At 38.8% G+C, this 22,200-nt stretch overlaps 2 protein-coding genes across 3 annotated transcripts; both read left to right on the top strand.

Annotated features, from left to right (window-relative positions):
- Window positions 1–8,112: 8,112 nt before the first annotated feature.
- LOC131549930 (NACHT, LRR and PYD domains-containing protein 3-like) lies at window positions 8,113–19,932 on the top strand. Of its 2 annotated transcripts, none has more exons than XM_058792519.1 (9): window positions 8,113–8,216; window positions 11,261–11,400; window positions 11,505–11,734; window positions 12,357–12,387; window positions 12,474–14,292; window positions 17,696–18,043; window positions 18,133–18,279; window positions 18,432–18,478; window positions 18,980–19,932. In XM_058792519.1, exons 1-9 carry the CDS (start codon window positions 8,131–8,133, stop codon window positions 19,516–19,518), a joined length of 3,387 nt encoding a protein of 1,128 aa, XP_058648502.1. In that variant the 5' UTR covers window positions 8,113–8,130; the 3' UTR covers window positions 19,519–19,932. The 2 variants fall into 2 exon arrangements, with proteins under 2 accessions (XP_058648502.1, XP_058648503.1); XM_058792520.1 differs by lacking the exon at window positions 8,113–8,216 and adding an exon at window positions 8,587–8,612.
- LOC131549931 (uncharacterized) lies at window positions 14,316–17,689 on the top strand. The gene is made up of 2 exons (XM_058792521.1): window positions 14,316–15,990; window positions 16,189–17,689. Exons 1-2 carry the CDS (start codon window positions 15,237–15,239, stop codon window positions 16,437–16,439), a joined length of 1,005 nt encoding a protein of 334 aa, XP_058648504.1. The 5' UTR covers window positions 14,316–15,236; the 3' UTR covers window positions 16,440–17,689.
- Window positions 19,933–22,200: the final 2,268 nt, after the last annotated feature.

Genomic DNA, 22,200 nt, shown 5'->3' with positions numbered 1-22,200 from the left:
TATGAATAATTATTATTAATAATTAGTATAATGTGTTACATTATTTGACATATTAAGCTGAAATCTCAGGTGGACATTTTTATAATTAGACATATAATAATAATAATATTCATATATTATTAAAAATATAACAAAGCAACATATTATTATTACGGTGTCATTTATAGTAATAATTTTAATTATGTGTCATTCAATTATTTATATCTGTGACCCTGCAGCACAGAAGCAGTCATAAGCAGCAGCTATATTTGTAGCAATAGCCAACAATACATTGTATGGATCAAAATTATACATTTCTCTTTTATGCCAAAAATCATTAAGATATTAAGATCATGTTCCATGAAGATATTTTGTACATTTCCTACCGTAAATATATCAAAACTTCATTTTTGATTAGTAATATGCATTGCTAAGAACTTCATTTGAACAACTTTAAAGGTGATTTTCTCAATATTTAGATTTTTTTGCACCCTCAGATTCCAGATTTACAAATAGTTGTATCTCAGACAAATATTGTTCAAACCATACATCAATGAAAAGATTATAAATCTTTGTATAAAAATTGACCCTTATGACTGGTTTTGTGCTCCAGGGTCACACATTAGTTCAAATGTCATGGGAGTTTGATTATTTTGCAAGTATTTTGCATGTAAGGAGTTCGGCTGACAGAATGTGGAGTAATGTCTGCTGCTGATGTTCATGAGTGTTCAGCGCTGCTCATTCTCCTCATTGAGCACATAACACACTGAGCAGGGGGTACTAAAGATAACCAGCTCCAGCGCATTCCCTGCATCCCTGACCCCAGATCACACATCTGAGCTTCTCCGTGAATCCCATCAGACTCAGAACAGCTCCAGGCTCACATCCGTCGCTCTCGGCCGGGGTTTTTCCTCAGACCGTTCCCTGCGCTCATATTCAGCCCCAGAAGTTTCCAGCTCTGATTTCTAGGAGGCTCTTTTCTATTTGCGTCTCTCGTCTAATTCAGGAGCTCGCTGCACCTGAGGGGACGAAAACATCCGACTAAAATTAGCACTTCTATTCCCCGTCTTTACTCTGCACTGGACGAGTCCTGACAGTTCCTCCCTCATATAGTTTGATCTGCATATCTGAAAGTCATGAAGCAGACGTGTGGGTTCTGATCCGCCTCGTGTCGTAATGACGTGTAAAGCGTGAATGTAAATGTGTGTTTGCGTTTGTCTTTCCACACGAGATGAAGTGATGTTCTCAGGGGTCAGAGGGCAACAGGTTCAGTGTCTCTGCTTCATCAGATCTAATTTAGTCCATGCGTTGATCCAGCCTCATTTTACACTGGCCTGATCATCAGCGAGGGCCAATCGGCCCCTGGAGGAGTGGAGGGGCCCTTCACAAACACATTCCTCACATCAGACTCCAGGGAAATGGCTTTAGAGATCACAGAGGTTAAGCATGCTTTTCTCCTCCTCCTGCATTAGGACGATATAGACACACGTCCTCTTCCAGGCAGTTTCATAACATTTTATGTTGATTGGAAATTCTTAATTATTGCTCTGATGGTGGAAATGGGAATTTTCACGGCTCTAGCTCTTTTCTTAAAGCCACTTCACTAATTTGTGAAGCTCAATTATCTTTTGCTGCACATCAGAAATATATTCTTTGGTTTTTCTCATTGTGATGATGATTAAGGGAATTTGGGCTTTGTTTTCCCTCCTATTTATATTTCTGTGAAACAGGAAGCCATGGCTGGATAATTTCATGTTCATAATCACCCTGGAGTGCTCAAAAATGTAAATATGAATGGGAATATACTTCAGAGATATTCTACTCATAAGAATTTCTAGAGGTGCCAATAATTATGTCCAACGTGTATTTGAGAAAAAACATTTATTTCATAATGATATTTCCCCCCAATTTAAATTCTTATTATCTAATGAAAGGTTAACTTTTTTAGGATTCTCTGATTAATAAAAAGTTAAAAAGAACAACATTTATTTAAAAAAATAAATTTTGTTACAATATATGCTATTCAAAAGTTTGGGGTCAGTACAATTTTCTTTCTTTTTTTTTTTTTTTAAAGAAATTAATACTTTTATTCAAGAGGGTGTTAAATGAATACATGTCATAGTAAAGACTTATATTGTTAGAAAAGATTTCTATTTTGAACAAATGCTGCTCTTTTTAACTTTGTATTCATCAAAGAATCAAAGAAAAAATTATCACAGGTTCCAAAAAACAATATGAAGCAGTTTTGCCAAAGTTCTACCAACATTTGAACTTTGCAACAAGGGGAAACAACACACTGGACTTTGTTTATACAACAGAGAAAAACGCATACAAAGCCGAACCCCGCCCCCACCTCGGGTACTCGGACCACATCTCTGTTATGCTAATCCCAGCATACAGACCACTTCTCAAACTTGCCAAACCGGTTCAAAAGCAGATCACAGTACGGCCAGAAAATGCTACCTCAGCACTGCAGGACTGCTTCCAGGACACAGACTGGAACATGTTTAAAGAGGCGGCCACCTACAACAACCACACAGACCTACAGGAGTACACTGAAACTGTGACTGCTTACATCAAAAAGTGCATAGATGATGTGACAGTCACCAAGACCATCACCACACGCGCCAACCAGAAGCCATGGATGACAGCAGAGGTTCGTGGGCTGCTAAAGACCAGAGATGAAGCATTCAGATCAGGAGATAAAGCAGCCCTCAAAACAGCAAGAGCCAATCTGTCTCATGGCATCAAGAAGGCAAAACATCAGTATGCTAAAAAATATCAACAACAACTTCAGCGACAGTAAAGACACTCGGACCCTGTGGCAAGCCATTCAGACCATCACTGACTACAAGGCCCCGCCACAGGCCAGTGACGATGACACATCCCTACCAGAGGCACTCAACCACTTCTACTCACGATTTGAGATACAGAACGACACACCTGCACAGAAACTACCCACATCTCCAAACGACCAGGTACTCTGTCTCTCCCCAGCCGATGTAAGGAAGACCCTATCCAGGATTAACCCACGAAAGGCTGCGGGCCCTGACAACATACCTGGACGTGTACTGAGAGACTGTGCTGCACAGCTGATGGATGTCCTAACAGACATCTTCAACATCTCGCTGAGCCAGGCAGTCGTCCCCACGTGTCTCAAATCCAAACCGTTCCACGGACGATGCAATATCCACCACTCTCCACCTAGCTCTTACTCACCTGGAACAGAAAGACTCCTATGTAAGAATGCTGTTCATCGACTTCAGCCCAGCATTCAACACAATAATCCCACAACAGCTCATCCACAAACTGAACCTGCTGGGCATTAACACCTCCCTCTGTAATTGGATCCTGGACTTTTTAACTGCAAGACCTCAGTCAGTCCGTATTGGCCACAACACCTCGAGCACTACCACACTGAGCACAGGTGCCCCACAAGGCTGTGTGCTCAGCCCGCTGCTCTTCACGCTGCTGACCCACGACTGCACTGCCAAGTCCAGCTCCAACCACATCATCAAGTTTGCTGATGACACAACTGTGGTAGGCCTCATCAGCAACAACGATGAAACGCACTACAGAGAGGAAGTGGCACAGCTGGCTGAATGGTGTGGTGCTAACAACCTGTCCCTCAATGTGAGTAAGACAAAAGAGGTTGTGATGGACTTCAGGAGAAACTCTGTTGACCACCCCCCACTGACCATCGACGGCTCAACCGTGGAGAGAGTCAGCAGCACTAAATTCCTGGGGGTGCACATCACAAAGGATCTCACCTGGACCACCAACGCCACGTCACTCAACAAGAAGGGACAACAGCGCCTCTACTTTCTCCGTCAGCTGAAAAGAGCAAGTCTCCCTCCACCCATCCTCACCACTTTCTACAGGGGCACCATTGAGAGTGTGCTGACCAGCTGCATCACTGTCTGGTAAAGGAACTGCAGTGCTGCTGACCACAAGACCCTACAACGGACAGTGAACACTGCCGCAAAGATCATCGGTGCCCCTCTTCCCTCCATCCTGGACATTTTCCTTGCACGATGCTCCAGCAAGGCCTCCAGCATCGTGAAGGACCCCACCCACCCCTCCCACAACCTCTTCCAGCTCCTGCCATCAGGAAAAAGGTACCGGAGTATCAAAGCTCGTTCTGTCAGATTGCTCAACAGCTTCTTTCCCCAGGCTGTGAGAGCTCTTAACTCCAATCTCCCTGTCCCCGCTCTGAAACCATGAACACCTCAGCCCCCCAACTATAAATAACTATTGACAAATTTCTCCTAAGTGCAATTCTGGGTGTGCTACACACAGGTGAGTGGGCTATACAAACCACCTGTAGTAACGCACTCCTCCCACTATATGCACACTAGACACTTTCTATAAACACTCCCTGCTACAAAGACTCGATAAGATAATATATGTTTACTTGAGCATTGCACTTCAAAATCTTTTTGCACTATGCGCTGCTTCCCACAAAATCTCTCTTCTGAACAATTTAATGTACAAAATATATATTTTTCTGCACAATTTCATGTACGAATATCTCTTTTGCACAATTTAATGTACAGTATTTATGTAAAGTTCTTGTACAGTCTCAGTTTGTGTATGTGTAGTCAACTAGGTATAGTTGTTATAGTATTTATAGTATATGTATAGTCAGATGGTTAACTGTTGTATAGCTCTATTGTTTTTCCCATACTTGCATTGTTGTATGTTTATCTTATGTTTAACTAGTATGTAGCACCGTGGTCCTGCGAGACACGACATTTCGAGACATAATCCTTATTATTCTTTTATCATTATTATTTTGTTTTTATTCAGCCATTATCAGCCTTTAAACTGGCAATAAAACGTTTACCAAGCCACAAACATTTCTTGCGACCTTACATGAAGTATTATGACAAAATGCATTATGAAGAAGAATTGAACCTGTTTACAAATTAGCATTTCAGATGTACACATTCACTAAAAAAAATCACATACAGACCATATCTATCATAATCGTGTGTTTATTATCTTATATAATCTATAGTGGCTGTTGTCATGTTTATTTCTGCGGTGTAAAAGCCTTAACATGCGCTCTGCTGAAACTCACGTTGTTTGTGATGTTAACCGTCTCTCCGTTCTTCAGTTGCCAGGGATACATTCCAAGTATAATATAATACACATTAGTAAAAGGATCTTTTTTTAGATAACCTTCCACGCTGCGATGACGGGAAGAAGTTGGGGTCAAACCTTATCAAACGATTAATTTGCGTTAAAAAATATTAATGCATTAAAAATTTTTGATTAATCGCATGCGTTAATGCGTTACCGTTGACACCTAATATATATATATATATATATATATATATATATATATATATATATATATATATAAATATATATATTTGTCAGTGTTGACAGCTGAGTGTTGTTAATATGAGACATTTAATGTTTACATTTATTTAATTATACACACACACACACACATAGGAATAATATTAAATGTATCATATCAACACTCAGTTGGCTGGACATGTCTTTAGATAGTAAAATAAAATATCATAGCTTATGAAATTATTTTGTCATATTAATTGCAAACAATTTATTTATTTATTTTTTGTAGCAAATAGTCAATTTTGCTTAGTTTGCACTGTTTGGCATTTTTGCCATTTGGTAAGAGTGTGTTTTTATAAATATATTTCAGTCTGTTCAAGTCAAGTCAAGTTGCGCTTTATTGTCATTCCGCTACATGCGGGGCATACAGTGGAACGAAATGTCGTGCCTCACAGGACCACGGTGCTACATAAATACAGGCATACAACAATGGAGTAAGACAATATAAACCTATACACAAATATCCTACTGATAGATTTGACTATAAATATGCTATATATAAAATAATTTTTACCTATACATAAACTAAAAATACAAACTATACAAACTATACGAGTGCTTCAGATAAATACTGTACATGTGCGAAGAGAAACATTGTGAGTCAGCAGCTGGCTGGGGAACAGTGCAGGATGATTGCTGTTCAGCAAGACCTCTGAAACTAGCCTATACCATATCCATAAAAATATACTTAGGCCTACCTTTGATTTTCAAAACCCAGAGCACGTGTTTGGAGTTACTTTCTTGTTTGTTATACATTAAACAGGCCAACACACAAGCTCAAAACACAGCGACATCTAGTGGAAGTTTTTGTTCTCTAACAGTTTGCAATAATGACAGTCATCTGTCTCCATCTACTGGTCACTGCAGAAAACACCGATGTTAGTATACAGTTGATCAACGCTTTCTCTATCTGTACAGATCTCACTTTCAGTTTGTACTTGATTTGCAAAATGTAAAGTTATTAAAAGTAAAGAAACTTCTGTATAATTTTCCTCTGCGTTGTTTAGAGGAGCTTCTGTAAGAACATTGCAAATGCTTTCACACTTATTTCATCACTTGTCTTGCCCTGAAACTTACACACATTGTGTTTGACTTGTGTTTTGTAGTGTTAGTATAAGATCATCCTTTTCCAATAAACAATATAATGGCAGGTGTGGTTTGCAAAAATCACGAGTTTTACTTTAGCAAATAATTCAAATTGCATTATTCAAATATGATTACCATGAAAAGAGTTGAACATTGACTCAAATAAAGTTGCAATGCCATATAATATAAATAGGCTATCTAATCTAACACCACAATAAATCTGTCGCTTGTTTAAAGCAAACAACTACCAAGCAAACCTCATCTAATATTAAATTCTGATCCGAAAAACATAGTCATAAATGAATAAAATAAGCATGATATCGGGAATCATCAGAAGCTGAAAGACGGAAGTTGTATTTGGGTCATTCTACAGAAATGTCCACTTTTGGTATGGCAAAATGTCTTAAAATTTTTATTTCTTTTTTACATTTAAACTTAGACCACATTATTAGATTACCTTTTGACTTTATGAATACATATAAATGACAGCTTAATTATATATTTTTTAGCTTTTTTTGTGCAATTATTTCAAGACCACATGCATCATTTTTTTGTCACTGGTGTTACCTTCTTTAGCAATATTAAAAGTTATTAAATATTATTTCTAAAAAAAATAATTTCAGCACATGTAGTCAGAGTTACAGAAAAATAATGAAAATGCAAGAAATAAGGAGATTATGTTTTATTTATTTAATGTGACAGACAAAAACAGTACAGTAACTCAGTAACACAGCACAGTAACACCAGTGACATGCATTAGACCTGATATACTGATCGTCACTGGTGTTATCCATAAGGAAGGTAACACCAATGACAATTTTCATGAAAAATGCATTTTACAAAATGTCTGCTGCAAGGTATCAAGCCACATGTCGTCAGTCATGGTATACTCACTAAATTAAGTAGTTTAATTCATTTGCATTATAGTTTTTTTACATTTCCCTAACAATAAATAGGTCACACCAGTGACATCAACTAAAAGCTTCATATGAAATCATGAGATAAATGAGAAAATTTATCATAACTGAAAAGAAACAGTGGACTAAACATGGGCCTTTTTTCATAGATGTTTAGAAAACAGGAAGGAGGAAGTCGAGTGATGTCATCAGTGTGATTTTTTACTCCAAAATAAAAGACTTTTGTTAAGCGGTAACACCAGTGACACGACTCCAGGGGACCACTGTTTTCATTATATATTTTATAATATTTATTTGGCATTTTGTTTTATTATGCCATTTATATCATATATTTGATAGTTATGAATAGACTTTTGTATTTTAAATGGTAGAAAATCCTGTTTTTGACCTCAAAATAAAGCACTTTCCCACTGTACATGGCTTATTCTATATAATTAATAAATAAAAAATAATGCCACATTGATGGCTCAGGAAGGTGTGATTGTTCAAATAACATATTGTTTCATTTTAAAATATTAAAAAAATTGTAACCCTAATGTGTATTTCAATTGTAATATTTCTTTAAAGTGTAGGGACAGAAAAGTGGACGTTTCTGTAGAATGACCCATTTGTTTTGTCTGAATCGAAAGCGTTTCTTCTACCGCCGGCTCGATACGTCACGAAGATCCGCCCGCCTCACTGGCGCGCTGCTGTTGGCGCGCTTTTACAGTTTAAATTTTGAACGGTTATAGACACACACAGCGTCACATAAGTACACAAACAAACGTGCAGCGGTGCAGCGATGAAGCGCGCGAAAGCGATCGTCAAAGATCTGAATGAGAAGACCCGCTTTTTATTACAGAGGGATCTCAGCAAACTCTTAAACAGGTAGCTATTACGATTACGATATGATAATCGAATACGAAAAACGTTTTTATAGCGTGTGTGATAACAATGATGAATCTTAATATACTGTGGTGTTTATGTGGTACTTCAAATTATACGGTATTACCATGGTACATGCAGTAATTGTCGTTTTATATTTTTAATGCTGTCGTTTGCAGTGTTTTGATGCTTGTTGGGTTGGAAAATGACTTTACCTTCAGTACAGAATCATTCACAAGCTTAACATATGGCAAGCCGTTTTGACTTTTATTCATTTTCAGGATATGAATTCTTGATATCAGCAATTAAATTTCTACTAGTATATTATTCTTGATATCAAGAATTTATATCCTGGGTATGGCAACAGGCAAGCTGCATTGACTTTTATTCAGCTGCAAGGTATGAATTCTTCAACAATTCAGTTTTCACTAGTTAAAATGCTAATTCTTGATATCAGGAATTAAATTATTATTACTAGTAAAAATGATCATTCTCGATATCTTTAATTATTAGCGATGCACCGAATGTTCGGTAACCGAAATTGTACCGAACAATGACGTGACGTGATCAAATAGAGGCGCGCACTAATGCAGCAAACACGTCTGCAGTGTGGAAGTATTGCAAACTGTCAGAGAAAGACACAAAAATCATTCCAAGCACAAAGCATTGACAGTTGGATGCTTAGCTTTGCATCTCATGTCTCCGATGAGAAGAGGAAGAGGTGGTTGATGCTGGTTACTATGATGATTGAAATCGCAAAATGGCCTTAAATGATTAGTAAATAAATTGCAGAATGTTATGTTTTCTAATACACGCACGGATTGCATGTATTCAAACAGCGCTGCACGAGCTGGCGGCGCCAGGGTTCAAATTCCAAAGCGCGAGGAACATCTGCGCTAAAATACTCGTCATTTGGTCAGTCTTTTTTAAAGGCACGTGGCAATGTGATAAGTGCGACAAACATCTTCCCAAATTCGTAATGAGAATCATTTAAATATCTGCATGCTGTTGTCAACAAAAAGAAGCACTAAGATCTTCCTGCGGGTTTCTGCCAAAATAAAGTCTAAGAAAAAGCAACAACTCCATAAACATTCATAAATGTTAGTATTGTAATTTTACTGTTGTTCTGTAAAATCAAATAAAAAAAATAAGACAATAATAATGATAATAATAATTACCCTACAACCGCTCTATACATTTATTATAACATTCACAATAGTGTTCAAATTGGGATCTGTAGTATGTTTTAAAAGAATTCTCTTCTGCTCAGCTGTCATGAATCTGGTCTGCACTCCCGGTCACTCACCACTAGAGGTCACCCGCTCACCACATGGACTTTCACACCACACATCACATGGACTCCAATTCCCATCATCCCACTCTGATCACAGCTGTCACCAATATCTCATTGCACCAATCACATGCACACCTGATCACACAGCATCACCAATCACACACACTATTTCACCCTGGACATTCTCTCCCCAGTTGCCGAGTATTGTATGCATTTTCGCTGCTCTACGAAGTCCCGTTAGTTTTCCTTGCCTAGCCTAGCCTAGCCTAGCCTAGCCTTTGTTTTCCTGTGTTTGATTCTCGCCCGTGTTCCCTGGATTATCTCTCTGCCTTGCCCACTGGATTCTGTTCGCCGATCGTCGACCTTAGCTTGCCCTAGGATTACTCTTTGTTTTGTCTCTGCCATACCTGTTTGCCATTGTTTGACCCTGCCTGTACGACCACGTCTCTGCCTAATAAAGTCTGCAAATGGATCCATACGTCTCACGTCTCGTCAGCCCCGTAACATCAGCAAGGCTGCATTTATTTGTACAGTAAAAATACATGCCTGATTCAAGAACGAGGTCTCAAAAATGGCCAAAAACAATTATTTTTGTAAGTTATTAATTTTAAGTTAAATTGTGCTTTGTTGGTATAATGTCTGATAGAATGTTAAAAACTTTTCAGCGTTAAGTAAATATTTTTAAATTGTTGTTTTGTAATTTATTTTTTTTATTATTTGAAAAGCAGGACAAAACAGTAAAAAGCACATTTTGGCCATTTAATTTATACAGTGGTGAAAAACAAAATGGAAAAAATAGGCCTACATGGGGAAAAAAATGGTTCGGTATTCTTGTCGTCTATCCGCCATAGTCTGGTATTTAAACATTCATAAGGGACGGCACTCGTCATTAAATTATGCACATATCCAAAAAGGAATTCATTACTATGCACATATCCAAAAAGAAGTATGTTTATTACTAGATGTAATTTCATTTTTGATATCATAAATGTATTTCTGCGAGTGATGACGTCATTTTTGATATCAAGAATTTGTGTCGGTACTAGTGGAAATGTGATTCCTGATATCAACAATTCATACGTTTAAATGTTTAAAACTAATTTTTTAGAAGATTGTGTGTCTTCACTAAAGATTCACTAGTCCATACCAAAAGGTAATACTGTACATATTCTATTTAGCAAATTCAGTTGGGATTTAACAATGTTTTACCTGACATTAGTTTGGTATTGCTAAAAATATCCCTTTCATGACACAAGGCTCTGTTTCTGGAATTTACATTTTATTTGTTAGTGATGTAAATGTAATATTCTAATTCCATTTATCTCAATGACCATTTCTGTTTCACCTAAAGACATGAAACCAACTGAAACACACTCAGAATATAATTCTTTGTATAGCACAAAACACTCAGAATAACAGCCATTTCCGCGAATGTAAAATGACAAACGTTTTTATTTCTGCTTATGACGTTTCTCCAGCTGGTTGCCTTTTTTGTTGTTGGCATATTTCTGAGCTATGGTTATTTGGTCATGTTATCCGGCCTTTAAAAAAGCATATATAAGGTCAGGATTTGAACTTGGGTCGCATAATAAATGAAAACATTACCACAACACTGGATGGCCCCTGTAGTGTTATTATACGTGAAGTCCATCATGATCAGGTCCTTTAATGATCAACCTTTATTTTTGCTTACAACTTTTGCTTTTGCATGTGAACATTAGCCTTATAACTCTTTATATGTTTCTTAACACAGCTGCAGAAGAACAACAGGAAAGTTGGAAGACACTATAAAGGCTCTAAAGAATGAATATGGGAAGAAGGACGCATTAAAAAAGATCAAGAGCATGCTGAAGAAAATCAGGAAAAAAAAGAATACGAAACATGCGAAAAGATGTATAATTTAATTTGCTACTACACAATATGTTTCTCAATCTTCAATACGCTTTAATATAATTTTTGTACTGTTTTGTTTATTTATGTATTTATTTTTTAAACAGGTGGTGACAACATTCAAACACATTCTGGACACATGCATAATAATCTTTCCCAACATAATAATAATAATTCTAATAATAATAATAATAATTCTGAATCACTCGGACAACTGTCGATTCAGACCCCAAATCAGTGTAACTTCACAATTGACCAGAAGGATGGTTGTACAGCACTTGCTCCAAACATGTTAGGAAACATCATAAATGGTGACGTTAACATGAGCCTAAATATGGTGAGTGCCTGATCATTAAAATACTGTAACGATGTACATTTTGCTGAGTTACTCGTTTAAAGTGATAGTTCACCCAAAAATGAAATTTCAGTCATCTACTCACCATGAAGTGGTTCCAAACTTGTATGTGTTTCTTTCTTCTGTTGAACACAAAAGCAGATATTTTGAAGAATGTTGGGAACCAAACAGTTGCTGGTAGCCATTGACTTCCATTATATGGAGGGAAAAAAAATAATACTATGGAAAACAATGGCTACCAGCAACTGTTTATCAGATACTTTAAAATATCTTCTCATACAGGTTTGGAACAACATCAGAGTCAGTAAATGATGACAGAATTTTCATCGCTTTCAGATATTTGTTCGCATTTCATGAATCCCTATCAAGAAATCCAGACTCCCAGAAAATAATTACAGCTAAAAAGTGGCCAAAGTCTAATTTGTGTGATTTTTCTTAAAGGGGTGATTGATGTGGCCTTGGATGTACACTTGGACCTTTTTCTCTTTTTTTATTTGGGATTTCTTGTGATACCAGCAGACTCTCATTTATGATATGGTTTATGTGTATGTTGTAGGCTACTGTACATATTTATGTATATATGTTTGTTTGTTTTTTGCTACAGGTGTCTCAGGCTACCTCAGTAAACAAATATGGTAAGAATAGTTGTAGGACACAGTTCATTCATAAGTGTGATGCTTCTGTTAATAATATGACTCTCCATCTTTGTCCTGATGTTTAGAAGTTCTTCAGAACGTAAAGAATGAAATGAAATCAAGAATGATGGAGGACTCTGAGAGGATTTTGCAAGGAATTGCACAAAAGTCTGTCTCCATAAACAAGATCTACACACAATTGTTCATCATCAATGACGAGTCGGACCCCATCAACAGAGAACATGAGATCTGGCAGATCGAGACGACGCATGATTTAAACACATCAGCGCAGACGGTCATCAACTACAATCAAATCCTTCGACCGCCTGTAAGCGAGAACAGAATCATGAAGACCGTTTTAACTAAAGGAATTGCTGGAATTGGGAAAACGTTCACCGTGCAGAAGTTTGTCCTCGACTGGGCAAGCGGAGAAGCCAATCAAGATCTAGACTTTGTGTTTCTGCTCCCGTTCAGAGAGCTGAACTTGGTTGAGGGAGAAAAGAGTCTTTTTGACCTGATTTGTGTGTTTTACCCTGAGTTTAGAAAGGCGAGAGAGATCCCTGAATGGATCTGTGATAGGAAAGTTCTGTTTATCTTAGATGGTCTGGATGAATATAAAAAGGATTTGAACTTCCAGAAGAGCCTTTTGTCAGATGTGACTAAAGAAGCCTCAGTGAATGTGCTTCTAGTAAACCTTCTGCAAGGAAAACTTCTCCCGTCCGCACACGTGTGGATCACCAGCCGACCCGTCGCAGCTGGACAGCTTCCGACTGATATCTTCATACATGGGTACATCACACAGATCAGAGGATTCACAGATGAGCAAAAGCAGGAGTACTTCGGGAAGCAATTTATGAATCCAGAGCAAAGAAAAGAAGTCATCCGTCACCTAAAGTCTCAAAAGAGCCTGTGGATATTGTGCCACATCCCTCTGTTTTGCTGGATTTCATCGGTTGTTCTTAAAGACATCATTGAAAAACAAAATAAAGATAGAAACATGCCCTCAAATCTGACAGAAATGTACATCCACTATCTGCTCATTCAGACTGGACTGAGCCACAAGAAATATCAAGGGATAGAGCTGTCCCAAGAAAACGCTCTCCAGAAACATAAAATGGAGCTGTCACACAAACATGTTCTCCAGAAACATAAAGAAGTGATTATGAAACTGGCAGAGCTGGCATACAGGCAGCTGAAGAAACAGAATGCCATCTTCAGAGAAGAAGACTTAAAGAAATATAATATCTCTGTTGATGAAGCGTCTCAGTATCCTGGCGTCATTACCTGCGTCTCGAAGTGCACATTCCTGTTTTACGAGACCAAACTTTTAAGCTTTGTGCATCTCAGTGTCCAGGAATTCTTTGCAGCCATGTTTGCGTTTCAAGAAATTCTATCAGGAAACCTAGACTCTCTGGAATTAATTACAGCTAAAAAGAGACAGAAGTCTATTTTGAGTGATTTTCTCAAAATTTTGATTGATGAGGCCTTGGAAAGCAAAAACGGACACTTGGACCTTTTTAACTGTTTTGTCTTTGGGATTTCTTGTGATTCCAGCAGACAGTTACTTGAAGGATTCCTGCCTCTAATCAGGAGAAGTTCAGATGATCACAGAAAGGTGGCCACGTACATTAAGTCTTTAAAGAGGAAAGGTCTGTCTTCTGAGAGATGCATCGGTCTTGTTCGTTGCCTGGTGGAGCTCAAGGACAGGTCATTTTTGCAAGAAATGCATCAGCTTGAACGCTCACAGTCCAAAAAGCCCCTCACTCCGTTCCAGTGCACGCTTCTGGCGTACCAGTTTGTGATGTCCGATACGAAACACGATGAGTTTGACCTCAGGAAATACAACATCACCTTAGACGGGTTTCAGAGGTTCTCCCCAGCCATCACGTGCTTCACAAAGGCTCTGTAAGTACTGTGATGCTAAACATCTTCATAATATTTCATGAAATATTCCCAGTTGAATTTGAATATAACAGTTTAAATGCAAAATTGTAACAGAGTTTTAATTCAAATCAATTTTTTCAAACAATTGGAAATACTCAACCCGCTCTCCCCTATGCAATTACAACTCATTTGAATGTCATGCCATTACTGTATCAGCTCCGATAAAACTCCAGATTGTGGTAATCTACCGTCCCCCTGGACAAATTCTAGCCACCTTCCTAGAGGAGCTGGACGGGTTGTTGTCCTCTTTCGTGGAGGATGGCACTCCGCTCTTAGTCTTTGGTGATTTCAACATTCACCTAGACAAGCCTTATGCTACAGACTTCCACTCACTCCTAGCTTAATTTGATCTCAATCGCCTTACCACTACTAGCACGCACAAATCAGGCAACCAACTTGACTTAATTTACACACGCAATTGTACTGCAGATAACATTCTGGTACAACCGCTACATATCTCGGACCATTTCTTCATTACATTTACACTACATTTTGCCACCCATGTGTCACCAACCCCCCTACCGGTTACTTTTAGACGAAACCTACGCTCCCTTTCTCCTTCCCATCTTTCCTCTGTAGTATCCTCCTCTCTTCCCTCACCTACCCATTTCTCATCTCTGGATGTAAACGCAGCTACTGAAACTTTATGCTCTACCTTAACTTCTTGTCTAGACGACATTTGTCCTCTCTCCTCTAGGCCCGCACAGGCTGCTCCTTCTAACCCCTGGTTATCTGATGTTCTTCGTGAACATCGGACTAAACTCAGAGCGGCAGAGAGAAAATGGCACAAATCAAACAACCCGTCGGACCTGAGTAGGTATCAGTCTCTGCTCTCATCTTTCTCTGCTGATGTCCACACTGCCAAATCCTCACATTTCCACAACAAGATCAACAGCGCTCCAGACATGCGTAATCTCTTCAGAACATTTAATTCTCTCCTCTGTCCCCCTCCACCACTTCCCACCACTTCTATTACAGCTGATGACTTTGCAACTTTTTTTACAGACAAAACTAGATCGATCAGGGATCAGTTCTCATCTCCACGCACACAGGACCCTCAACCAACCACATCCACTGCTAAACCTCCCATCTTCTCCTTCAGCCTCCGTCAGGGGACAGAAGTATCCAAACTTCTTCCCTCCAACCATCCTACAATATGTCCTCTTGACCCAATCCCCTCGCACCTTCTGCAAGCAATCTCTCCCACGCTCTTACCGACACTCACACACATCATCAACACATCCCTCCTCACAGGCATCTTCCCCACTGCGTTCAAGCAGGCTCGGGTAACCCCACTGCTCAAAAAACCTACATTAAACACTTCTCTTATAGAAAACTATAGACCTGTCTCTCTCCTTCCATTCATAGCGAAAACACTTGAACGGGTTGTCTTCAACCAGGTCTCACTTTTTCTTTCACAGAACAACAAACTGGACGCTAAACAGTCAGGTTTCAGGAGTGGCCATTCAACTGAGACTGCACTTCTCTCGGTCACTGAAGCCCTGCGAATTGCAAAAGCCCATTCCAAATCATCAGTCCTCATTCTGCTGGATCTATCTGCCGCGTTTGACACTGTCAATCATCAGATACTCCTCTCCACCCTCTCATCACTGGGCATCGCTGGAATTCCACTTCACTGGTTTGAATCCTATCTCACTGGTAGGTCTTTCAGGGTGGCCTGGGGAGGGGAGGTATCCAAAGCACATACACTGGTCACTGGGGTTCCTCAGGGATCGGTTCTTGGACCCCTCCTCTTCTCCACATACACTACATCACTGGGTCCCATCATACAGGCACATGGATTCTCCTACCACTGCTACGCTGATGACACACAGCTCTATCTCTCTTTTCAACCAGATGATCCAACGGTAGCTGCACGGATCTCAGGTTGCCTGTCAGACATCTCGGCATGGATGAAAGAACATCACCTTCAGCTCAACCTGGCAAAGACTGAGCTTCTTGTCTTTCCCGCCGCTCCAACTCTAAAGCATGACATCACGATCCAGTTAGGTTCATCAACAATAACCCCATCAACTTCGGTCAGAAATCTTGGTGTAATCTTTGATGACCAGCTGACCTTCAAAGACCACATTGCAAAGACTGCTTGATCTTGCAGGTTTGCACTACACAACATCAGAAAGATCAGGCCCTTTCTGACAGAGCATGCTGCACAACTTCTTGTCCAGGCCCTTGTCATTTCTAGGCTGGACTATTGCAATGCTCTTCTGGCTGGACTTCCATCAAACACAGTCAAACCTCTACAAATGATTCAGAATGCGGCGGCACGACTGGTCTTCAAGGAACCCAAAAGAGCCCATGTTACACCTCTCTTTATCTCATTGCACTGGCTACCAGTCGCAGCTCGCATCAAGTTCAAGACACTGATGCTTGCTCATAGAACAACCACAGGCTCAGCACCCGCCTACATGCACTCACTATTAAGAATCTACATCCCCTCCAGAAGTCTGAGATCTGCTAGTGAGCGACACCTTATGGTACCATCACAAAGAGGCTCAAAATCACTCTCCAGAACATTCTCGGTCACCATTCCTGGCTGGTGGAATGATCTTCCCACCCATATCCGGAGCGCTGGATCCCTGTCAATCTTCAAGCAACAGCTGAAAACTCATCTCTTTCGACACTACTTGACTTCACCCTACACATTAAAAAAAAAAAAAAAAAAAAACTCTTTCTCCTTATTTATTCCTTTCCTTGCTAGCTTGTACTTATTTAAACAATGCCTGAGACTTGGTGTTACAAGCACTTCGTTTGTCGGATTGCCTCTTCAAGATGAATCGCTTCATGTATTCCCCAAATTGTAAGTCGCTTTGGATAAAAGCGTCTGCAAAATGACTAAATGTAAATGTAAATGCAAATATTGAGACAGTTTAAATGCAAAATTGCAAATTAAATGCAAATTTGTTACAGTTTTAATGCAAAATGTTAATAGTTTGAAATTAAAATGTAAATGCAAGATTGTAACAGTTTTAATGCAAATTTGCAACAGTGAAATGCAAAATTGTTACAGTTTAAAGGCAAAATCGTGACCGTTTTAATGTGAAATTTTAACGGTTTAAAAGCAAAACTGCAACAGTGAAATTCATAATAGCTAGTTTTAATGCAAAATCATATGTTTAAAGCAAAATTTTAAGTTTAAATGTGAGATTGTAACAGTTTTGATAAAAATTATAACAGTTTAAAAGCAAAATTGTAACAATTTTAATGTAAGATTGTTAGTTTTAATGCTAAATTGCAACAGTTAAATGCAAAATTGTTACAGCTGTAATGCAGAATTTTAACAGTTTAAATGCAGAATTGTGAGCTTTAACACAAAATTGTAACTGTTTTAATGCAATATTGACAGGCTCAAAGGAAGCAGCTTGTCAGAGCAGCACTGTGAGATCCTGAGGCGTTACCTGACATCACCAAACTCTCACCTGACTCATCTCGATCTGAGCCACAATGGTCTGGGTCGGTCCGCACTGAAGAAGCTTTCCACGGCGCTCTGTGACCTCAACTGCCAGATTGAGATTCTGAACCTCAGTCACAATAACTTCCAGAGTCAGGACATGGAGCTGATCAGGGATGTGCTTTCAGGACCAAATGTGAATCTGAGAGTCCTGGACCTCAGCGACAATCCTCTACAGGATCCAGGAGTGGATATTCTCTCAGCTGGACTGAAGAGCCCTAACTGTCATCTTGAAGTTCTGAAGTAAGTCAAACTAACCGCAAACATTAGAGTCCAAACACAGATAAAGAGGAGAATCTGAAAGAATATGCTGATGTGTTTTTGCATTATAGGCTTTCGGGCTGTCAGATTAAAGAAGGAGTTTATCAGCTGGTGTCGTCTTTAAAAGACCATTTATATCTGAGAGAGCTGGACCTGCGCTATAATGATCTTGAAAACATCGGAGAGGAGAATCTACAGCATGAGCTGCTCTCACAGAGGTACTGTAGCTTGTCTCTGCTGTTGTGTCAGTGTATGGAAGGTTGATACATCCACAGCATCTCTTGTATGTTCTGTAATGGGATTCTCCATTTGTTTTAAAATGTGATTAAATAACAGTGTGATTCTGTTCTTAACACTCTTCTCTCACTAGTATTTCCACTGGAGGAGAATGCAGTCACCAACCAGGCCTGGATAAATGTGAGTTTAAACATGCATATGGATGCTTTTACATCTACATCAAGATTGTATGTTAAAATGCAATCATTTGAGATTGATGTGCGTGCTTTTGTTTGCATTTATGTTACAATGTACATGAATGTGTATTTGTAATTTGTAACTATTTGTTCTATTTTATTTTAAAAGCATCACCGACTGATTTGTATCAGTGCAAATATTTCATGTGTTCCTCTAACATAAGCTCAAAAAATCATGCCAGCATTATAATTATGAAAGAATTATAAAACTGCTATATTCCATCCAAAATTTGTCCTCTATTCACATTCATGTACCGGAGACGGCTTAAGAACTGTTGCTGCTAACACTAATTATAGACGTTTGATAATTATAGAAAAACATAGACATTCACCTTCTCTGAAGCTGCTTTGGAGTTATACGTATTGTGTAGGTATAAGTGCTAAACAAATAAATGTGAATTGTGAACATTTAAGCTGATGTTTTCTGTTAAATCTCTGTTTTTAGATTTCGTAGCGTTGACCTTTGACCCTCAGACGGTTAATGAACACCTCTATCTGAGCGAGAACAACACTAAAGTCACTCGTCAGAAAGAGAAACAGCATCTTCCTGCTAATGACGAGAGATTCGACAAGTGCAACCAGGTCCTGAGCCGCCAGCCGCTGATTGGACGCCGCTTCTTTACGGCGGATGTGATTGGTCCAGACGTGCATGTGGGCGTGGCCTGTGAGGGAATAAAGAGGAAGGGAGCGAGTGACGTCGTATGTCTGGGACACAATGACATGTCGTGGAGTTTATGTTTGTCAGATAATGTATGTGTGGCTCATCACAACAATAAAACTGTGTCAATTCACTCAGAGTCCGTCAGAAAGCTTGGTGTGTTTGTGGACCGGGACGCTGGTTCTGTTTGCTTCTATATGTTGAGTCCACAGCATAAACTCTTGTACGTGTTTGATGCAGATTTTCCTGAAGATCAGGAGCTTTACGCTGCGTTCAGGATTCAGGAGCCAAACAGTGAAGTCGTTCTCACGCAAGAATCTCTATAAATGTGTGTACAGTTACTGTCTGATTGATTCCTCGGATCCGGAGAGATGAGTGTGTTCAGATTTACGATATTAACCCGATGGACCTGATGAAAACAACCACCAAAAACCAGCAGCAATCATGAACACTGAGCCTCTGATAGTCCAGCAGATCTGAACCAGAACTGAGTGACTAGAGATCAGGGTTTGTCTTGAGTTGTGTATATTTCTGAGTAACTGAGTTAACTTGGATTAATTGGCTCTAATGTTTATGGGACTGATTCTATAATATCCTGTAATCAATGAACTCTCAGTTAAGACTGTAAAACTATTATTTGGGTAAAGTACCATTGTTCATTTTTACAAACAATTTCAGTTAAGATGTTTATGATTCAGTGGTAATATTGTATTAAAACAAAAGTGACTAAACTTAAGCATATTAAATTAGTGTGTCTTGGTGTTCTTTAAAAGAACAGTTCACCCAAAAATCTAAATGTGCTCACTGAGGTCGTCCAAGATATCGACGAGTGTGTTTCTTCATCAGGTTTGTAGAAATGTGTCTCTGCATCAGTGTCTCAGCAGTGGATGCTCTGCAGTGAATGGGTGCCGTCAGAATGAGAGTCTGATAAAAACATCACAATAATCCACAGCACTCCAGTCCATCAGTTAACATCTGGAGAAGACAAAAGCTGAAACACATCCAGCATTAAGACGTTTTTAACTGCAATATGAGTCCATAATCCATAATAACTCTTCCTCCAGTGAAAACGTGCATCTGCTGTTGTCTCTCGCATCAAAATCCAGCCACATATTAGTTTAGAGCTGTTTTGGACTGTTTTGGCATCTGTGCAGATTTCTCTCCTGATTCAGACCAGAACACTTTTCACTGGAGGAAGAGTTATTATGGATTATGGACTTTTAGCCTGAAACTATACTGATTGAAGCCAGGGCATAGAATTTAGAAAGGACATGTCTCTACCAATATCCAGCGATATTAAATTGTCCCTATCAATAATTGATCAAACGAGGTAATTAAACCTGTCTATGTAACCAGTTGTAATTGCAGCCACATCTGAAATAGGTCACACCATTGATATTACCTGAGAAGATTTAAAAAAAACATTCAAGGATGCATATTTACAGTTTTTCAGCTGCTTACAAACATTTTCAAAACTTTGCCTATTTTTTTCAAAACTTTACACACAAATCCAAGAATTGCACACAAAATGTAAAATGCCTCGCATCTCTTGAAAAATGAAGCACTGCATTCAAAACATCACAAACACATCTCAAAAGCAAACATTTGTCTTACGTTGCAAACACCTTTGCCATAATATTATATATTTGGATATCATATACACAGTTATTCAAAACCTAAAGCTCCTGTGTACATTTCTGTACAAGATTGAAAGTAATTGAAAGAGATGCTGAAAAATTCACGGAAAACATGAAAGCAAGATTGAAACCAAATTTGTTTTACTGTAAGCATTTGTGGTTGTGAATACAGTATTAAACTGTACAAAAGAACAGACACATCTGTGTGTTTATAGGCCTGTTCTAAAGCATGATTGGTTGGTGTTCACTAAAGCACACGAGGAGTTAATGTGAGCCGCTGATGTATTAGTGTGGCATTTTGGAAATCAAGAGACTTGCTGTTAGATTTGTGTGTGTTACACAGAGAATTGTGCGTTGTGTTTTGCCAAAAGTGTTTTATGAAATAAATCTAGCGAGCAGAGCCAGTAGTAGTTCTGACAGCGTCGTGTAAACATGACTGAAGACGAGAACAGACGAACCGAATCAACTGAGTGAGTCATTTACACTGGAACCGCTCCGATTGATTCAAACTCGTGACTTCCATCATTCAGTTCAAGCGATTCACTAGAAGAAGAAAAACAGATCAAAAGAGCCATTCATTTTCCAATTTTGACATCACTTGAAATGATTTTAAAAAGCACGTATAGTGATGAGAGAAACAGAGCTTTTCTTAACGAATCGGTTAAACCATTGCGTCGCAAAATAATTCACTGTTTTGAAGCGCTCCAATCGGATCGACTTACAGTGTTTTTCAGTTGCTGTCAAGCATTGTTCAATACTGAAGCCACATTTTCAAAACTGTTCACACATTCAGCGATACAGAAGTCTGTGCGGACCAAACTGTGAATAATTTTTCATTGCTTTCAGACAAAATGCATGCAATGACCACAATTTTCAAAATCCACAAACACTTTTGTCATTCATACTCCACAAGCTGCTAAACACTACATTTTCAGCACATTTCTCAGATGCGAACACACTGCTTTCAAAACTGATAGAAGCAGGTTCAAATCAGAACGATGGCAAACTCTGTCCATTTCTGCAGGAATTATATTGAAATATAAAATCTTAGCAGAATATTTATTATGAAATTGAATAATAATTATTCCAAACACAACTAAATGCAATTTCAGCTGAAAGCCAAATGTCCTCTTAGTCTCTTCTTCTTCCTTTCTTTTTGGTTATCTTTTGATAAATGGATGGTTTCAGAATGATTTGGTTTGGAAACATGGATCAGGGAAGACACACTGGTGGAGAAGAAGAGTGGCAGAGAGAGGGACTAGAACCCTCACAGTACTGAACATCCATCCATCCATCTATTCCCACACAGTAAAATCAGCAATATTTGCAGTGTTAAAAGTTATTAATTCCCAAAGAGTTGAATTAACAATC

Source organism: Onychostoma macrolepis, chromosome 11, assembly GCF_012432095.1.
Source record: "Onychostoma macrolepis isolate SWU-2019 chromosome 11, ASM1243209v1, whole genome shotgun sequence".
NCBI lineage: Eukaryota > Metazoa > Chordata > Actinopteri > Cypriniformes > Cyprinidae > Onychostoma > Onychostoma macrolepis.
This window is presented reverse-complemented; position numbering and strand designations above follow the sequence as displayed.